This window comes from Phaseolus vulgaris, chromosome 3, assembly GCF_000499845.2.
Source record: "Phaseolus vulgaris cultivar G19833 chromosome 3, P. vulgaris v2.0, whole genome shotgun sequence".
Taxonomy (NCBI): domain Eukaryota; kingdom Viridiplantae; phylum Streptophyta; class Magnoliopsida; order Fabales; family Fabaceae; genus Phaseolus; species Phaseolus vulgaris.
The window spans coordinates 38,662,805-38,669,591 of record NC_023757.2 but is presented as its reverse complement, the minus strand read 5'-3'; the positions used below and the strand labels follow the sequence as shown (position 1 = coordinate 38,669,591).

At 31.7% G+C, this 6,787-nt stretch overlaps 1 protein-coding gene across 1 annotated transcript; it reads right to left on the bottom strand.

Moving 5' to 3' along the window:
- Positions 1–2,411: 2,411 nt before the first annotated feature.
- Positions 2,412–5,871, bottom strand: LOC137807544 (glucan endo-1,3-beta-glucosidase 14-like). The gene is made up of 3 exons (XM_068608230.1): positions 5,348–5,871; positions 3,695–4,722; positions 2,412–2,752 (listed from the first exon to the last, which is right to left on the bottom strand). Exons 1-3 carry the CDS (start codon positions 5,400–5,402, stop codon positions 2,669–2,671), a joined length of 1,167 nt encoding a protein of 388 aa, XP_068464331.1. The 5' UTR covers positions 5,403–5,871; the 3' UTR covers positions 2,412–2,668.
- Positions 5,872–6,787: the final 916 nt, after the last annotated feature.

The following is a 6,787-nucleotide window of genomic DNA, read 5'->3' as shown; positions in this document are numbered from 1 at the left end:
TTCACTTGGATTAGTATAACTTCTAGTACTTAGTATATATATATATATATATTAAAAAAATTAAATATTATAATTTTTTTTGTTTATAACTTCTATGTATTATAATTATTATATAAAAACATATTTATATTATATGAAATTGTATTTACTAAAATAGACTTTTCCATTTTTCAAGTTATTTTCATAAATGGTATCTTAAAGTGATGAATTAAAACTCAGATGTTAATAAATGAAAATCATATATCCAAAACATACTTTATGCTTTTTTAAATTTTTTTTCTATTTTCTTTAAGGATAATGGTAAAATGCAAAAAGAAAAAAACTAGATTTTATCAACTCAATCTAATTGAATCTCTATAATGCTTCATAAGCAAATAAATCCAAACTGCATAAGCATACTTGTGTTAAATGAAATTGTATTTACTAAAATAGACTTTTCCATTTTTCAAGTTATTTCCCTAAATGGTATCTTAAAGTGATTAATTAAAACTCAGATGTTAATAAATGAAAATCATATATCCAAAACATATTTTATGTTTTTTTAAATCTTTTTTTTTTATTTTCTTTAAGGATAATGGTAAAATGCAAAAAGAAAAAACTAGATTTTATCAACTCAATCTAATTGAATCTCTATAATGCTTCATAAGGAAGTAAATTTAAACTGCATAAGCATACTTGTGTTTTTAAGCTTGCTATTATTTAAGGGCTTGCTCTGATGCGGTGCAGTTAGAAATTATGGGTGTAGGAGAAAAAACCTTATTTAAGTAATGATAGCTGATCCAATTTGATGATTAAAGCCCAATTTTGAATGCTATCCAATCTATCCTGTACCTGTTATAGAAGCTTCTTCCTGCACCCCTACATTTTTCTTTCTGCACCCCCAAAATTTCTAAATCCCGAAACTGGCCTTAGTCTTTTATTTGAAAAAGGACACCATGGTTACCGGAAATAGGGATCTGAGAGTGTACTACGGATTCATCATTCCAGAATCGAATTTTTTTTTTTCAGATGAGGGGGTGTTCTGGAAGCAATTTTTGAATAAATTATTAATTTCTGGATTGCTGAATCCGGAAGTCTAATTCTGTTACGGATTCATGAATCCAGAAGGCTTTTTTTTTTTTTAAATTACGGATTTCTAAATCTGGAATGCATATTTCTGTTATGGATTGGTGAATCCGGAAAGTTTTTTTTTGAATGATGGATTTTTTAATGTAAAATGCATATTTTGAATTACGGATTGGTGGATCCGAAATTTTATCAGAAGTGTCAATCCAAAAATTTTTCAGATTCCATAATCCATAATGCAAAAAAATAAACACAGTTCAAATGCATTTTAGGGTTTTTTAAAAATAATTGGGACAATTTAGTCTTTACATAACATTGTGGAGGTGCAGGAAGAAAAATGTAGGAGTGCAAGAAGAAACTGCCTTTGAAGAAATATCTTAGTTTTAAAACTATTATCATACCTCTCTATGCCAAATGAAAACTCAAAATGGAAAAAAAATAAATGAATAGAACTTAACATGGGAAATAATGAATAAAGTGAAAATAGAAAATAAAATAAAATAATGTTCCTCGTCATGTTTTTCCAGAAGTTTTCTTCCATAAAGGATTATAGGAAGAATGTATCTTAGTGGTATTTACAATAAAGAGGAGTGCAAATATAAATAGTAAATAAATCAACTCATAATCCCTATTTCATTCAAACTGAAGTTTAAAAGGTACAATTTTGTTCAGATTGAGTTTCTTATTCATTTTAGGTAGAGAAAGTGCTTCTATGTTTAAAATTTATTATTTTTATATAATAATGAACGATTTAATTTATATTGTAATTGAGGAAAAAATCAAATAAGAAAGAAAATAGAGACCATAATCAAAACACTACTTCACGACTAAAAAGTTAATTAATCCATTTTGATTATGCTATTTTTGTTAGTCGATACATTTTTGTTTTTAACTTTAGTCACGAAATATACATGCCATGATATTTTTAATTATGTTAAGAATTGATAATTTTACTAATCTGTAATATGACATGATTGTAACATCATGACGACATTGTGTCCATTAGAATTAATGGAAAAAGTCAGGTTCAGGAACTAAACATAAAAAATAAATTAAAAAACACAAACAAAATAAATAAATTCAAATTTAAACTAGGAAAATGACAGTGTTAGGGAGAGGTCATTGTCATTTCACGTCCTAATAATAATAATAATAATAAGTAATAACAATTTATTATTATTATTATTAGCAGCCCATGATTTGTGTTCCAACACATAGTTAGATTAAAATACCCTCCTCCTCCCTCCCCCACCCACCCCTTTTAGACCAATTTGCTTCTATATTTTTAAATGCTTTGATTAACAAACAAAATACCAAAATTTACAGTGTATTCTACAAAATTAAAATTTCTGTCCAAAATTTCAAATATATTAGTAAAAACTGAAAAATCTAGTTCTCATCAAAGAGAGGAAATGCTTTCTCAAGTGAAATAATTACACATTTGCTGAATATGGGGGAACATCAGAATTTCTAGATATTGCTTTATGAAATATGACAATCAATGGTATAATTTTGATCTATGGTGAGACATGAAGTGGAGCCAAGTCAAACCCATTTCGTTGGCAGGGAGCTGGTAGCTGAGCAGGTTGGTAACATAAGATCACTAACTCCACCAAATCAGCACTATCAACGATGATAAAGAGAATACCATCGAGTAGGACCAGGACAAACCTTGAGTATAGATATTCTGCCAAGTGAAATTAAAAGGAAACAGTGAACACCAAAAGGAGAGAATGTAAAAATTTGCATAATCTGAATTCACAAGTTAATTCCAAACTTCTTTATCAGCAAAATTAAATTCGCAAGTGTTAGTGCCAGAAGTGAATTAAACATCTATTGATTGAACCCCCTATCAATTGAAACCAGCAATAAACTCTTTTTCCCCGAGTCAATTAACTTCACACCGTGGAGATAATCTAGAAAGGTGAATGCATTTCAATTTAGCCCCATTATAGGCTCTAAACCAGTGTTCACTTGCACCCATAACCAATGTTTCTCATGCTGTTACTTTTATGCTGAAAGATTCCGGAAAAAATTAAATGGAAGCAGAATTAAAGAGTTAAAAAACTAAGTTATTGAATTGTATCCACTTTCTACAAACACTTGGAAATTGGAATATTGCAAAACTACAACAGGTTTGACTCATCTTTGCATAACCAGCAACCGTAATGATGAAGTAAAGACTTAAAGGGGTTACTTGATATCCCTTGTTCGTTTCACATTAAAGCTCAAATAGCTTGGATATTGATAAATCTTACTAAAACCGTGGAACATGGGTTTTGGTTCTGCCTGTGATGCACATATAGTATTAGCGTATCAGTTTCCAATAAGTTAGTCTCTTATAAATGGTGTGGAGCAAAAGTTGACATTGTCTATGCTAGTGTATATTGAATGGCATTGCATCATCATCATCTAGTATATTTGTTACATTTTGTTAAGAAATAACTCTCCCCTCCCCCTCTCTTCCAATAAACCAGTTCACTTGCCAAAACTACGAAAGATATCATGAGAACAGACTGGAAATAAATAGGGGGAGATCATGGTTTCGTTTTATCTCTCTTCATGTTTGGCGTGTGAAAATTTCTAAATGGGCTTAAACAAAAGTAGTATCAAATGCAATTTAAAGTACCTTAAGAGACAAAAGAGATGAATGTCCAGCACTAAGTCCATGAAAACCAATGTTATATGATATACTCCCATCAGCCTTGAAGAGTCCATAGTTCTTCTCAGATGAATGCCCCGGCTTGTCATTCTCATTGAACAATGCAAAAATGTATGCCTTCACAACATTTTTAGGCCTGTGCGGGGTTCCTTTCCTCTTCGCAAGCCTTTTACGCAGATTATAATTATATGTCCTTGCATTAGTTACATTTGCTCCAGCTTCACTTTGATCTCCATTTGAGGCCCAGCCAGTCTCAGTAACTATAACTTCCATTTTGTGAAATCCAGCATTCTCCAAAGCCGCATAGGCTGCATCAATCTGAGCATCAAGCATGTTATCATAATGCAGACGATATGTTGGATCATAAATTCCCTCTGTAGGTTCAAAAAGTGCATAATTTATATCAATATGTTCAGGGTCACTCGCGTAGGCTAAGAAAGGGTAAGCGTTCAAACAGAAAGGAGAGCCAATCTGTTGGAGAAACTCCAACAGAGGCTTCATATACTGATTAACATTATCACTAAATTTACATGAGGAGGGAGGGTAGGAATTGGCAAAAACCGCAAATGAGTGTGCAGTAGAAATCTGAACCAGTTTATCCAAATGAAGCTTCTTGGTAGCAGTGTAAATATTTTTAACAGCACCCAAAAGAACTCCCCACATAGAAAAGTCATCCCCACCCAAAACCTCATTGCCTACAGCAATTCCACGAATTCGTGTGCCAGGAAGAAATGACTGTACATTTTCTTTTACCCAGCTCAAAGCATGGTCTGCATTCGAACTCATGTTTTGCAGCTGTCCATTGGGAAGTCCCACTACAATTTCAAGCCCAGTTCCACTAAATGCTTGGAGAACACTGTGATCAGCATCATAGATTCTAACGTTCCTTATTTTTGCTGCTCTGAGAAGAGTAACAACTTCATCAGGTGAGGGAATATTATTTGCAATCCTCCCATAATTTATACCATAGGTCCCAGTGAACGATTGCACGTAACCTGGAAACCAAACAGGGAGGGTAGAGTTCCGTTAACATGACGTTGCCAACATAAAAGAACATATCAGGAACTTCTATAATTCTAAAATTATTCGGCCATTCATGAACAAAATTTGTACTGAGTAAACGCACATGAAAGAACAAAAAGTACAAACTCTAGAAACCCCAATCAGAAAGGCCATCCATAATCAGAACCACGAATTGACAGAATTGGAATAATCATTATATGTCCAAGGAACAGTGGTCTCATGTGAAATCATGAAGGAAAGGCACTGATCAATGCAATCCTAATGATAACTTGAAAGGAAAGCAATATGTATATATTAAAAATTTGAAAATTGAAAACTAAAATTAAAATCTCTCCCTAAAAGGGGAGGAGGAGCATGAGAGAAAAAAAATTGATATCAGAAGAATAAAAGGAAGCAATCAAGGTAAGAACCCAAAAGATACGAAATACAGATACAAATAATAACAGTATGAAGAACTTGATTCAATATAAGATGCTGAAAGCACCGACCCATGATCATGCAAAATCATAAAGATCAATTAAAACTGGGGGAAAGTCAATAAAGTAGGTAAATCAATCAGTTGTTAAAAAAGATTAGATAAAGAAAGCATTAAGGTACCTGTTTGAGTGAAGAAGAGTATAAAGAAAGGGGAGAAGAAGCGAAAGATTGTCATGGGGTGGGAAATAAATGAGCGATGTGGGGTTTATCTGGCGATCAAATTGGGAATTGAAAGAGAAAGGCGTTGTTGGGGTTGCAAGCAGTGCTTCTTCCTCCTGAGACATGCCATAAGACGAAAGAAGCACTTTCTAGTTATGCCGCGTTGAACCAGACCTTCATATCATAACTTGTTCTCTCTAAAATGTGAAGGAAGAAGATGAGGGTACAAGAGAGGGGAAAGGAAAAGGGAAGAAAGTTAGAGATGTGAGGGGGGTTTTATAATTGAGTTCAAGTGAGTGAGTAAGCAAAAGCAAAGCAGAGGCAGAAGAAGTGAAGAACACTGCGGTGTGGGTTTGTACTAAACCTCGTCTTCATTGGTCAATGCATTGCACTTGTTCCTCATAATGCGTTTTTTGTTTTGTGGTCTGCGTTAAGGTATTGTTTTCTTCTTCTTCCCCCACGCGCTCCTTCCATCAATGCTCAACACACACCTAAACAATCTACTTTATTTACACTTGCATACTAATAAAATGTGATTATCATTGCTAATTTCAATTAAATCATAATGGTATACCTATAATAAAATACCCAGAGAAGAATATTTTACCTTTCCTAGGCTTGAAGGATTTTTTCACGCATAAGAGGTTATTATTTTTTCTAAGTTACAGCAACGGATAAATTTTAAATTCACTACTTTGTTTGCATACGTAAGTCATGTTTTAAAGTATAAAAAAAACGTGTTTCAAAACACGGTTATGTTTTATTATAAAAAAGTTAAGAATGTGTTTAATTTTAACTTTTTTTTTCTTTTTTAAAATTATAAACTCATGGTTTTGTCCACTATTTTAACTTTTTTATTTAAATATTATTTGGGGACAGGACGTTAACCCTAAAAAAATACAGTTACTGAAGTCTCATTCTAAAATGAAACATCTTCAAAAGGTTTTTAAAAAATTAAATAGAATATCTATTAGACAACTTACAATTTTTAATAAAAAAATATATATAAAGGGAGTTTGTGTTTTAAATTAATCTTTTAATACAAAGTCGTATTTTAGAACGCGATTTACGTATTCATTCATTGTGTAATAAATTAAACTTTTTTAAAAATTACCCATTTATACAGTTTACCAAATAAATACGCCTTTAAAGAGTGTATATTGATTTTGTTGCCATAGTATTAGCATCAATTAACTTAATTTTAAAAATAACATTTTATAATTTTAAATTACTTGTGTCTAATAATGTTTTTATATTAACCAGACTTTTTTATAATTTCAAATAATAAATTAATTTAGATATAATTTTAGGAATAATTGGATCCAATATTCTTAGTTTTGAACGTTCCTTTCTATTTTGTAGCATGTATGAGAGAAATGTTCTTTTGGAATAATGTGAACA

Bases quoted from the DNA above. Each gene is read 5' to 3' on its own strand.
- LOC137807544 (XM_068608230.1), bottom strand. From the start codon at position 5,402: ATGACAATCTTTCGCTTCTTCTCCCCTTTCTTTATACTCTTCTTCACT. The intron at 4,723-5,347 runs GTACCTTAATGC...TTTGGTTTCCAG, and splicing joins ACTCTTCTTCACTCAAACAG to GTTACGTGCAATCGTTCACT. The intron at 2,753-3,694 runs GTACTTTAAATT...TTCACTTGGCAG, and splicing joins CATCTCTTTTGTCTCTTAAG to AATATCTATACTCAAGGTTT.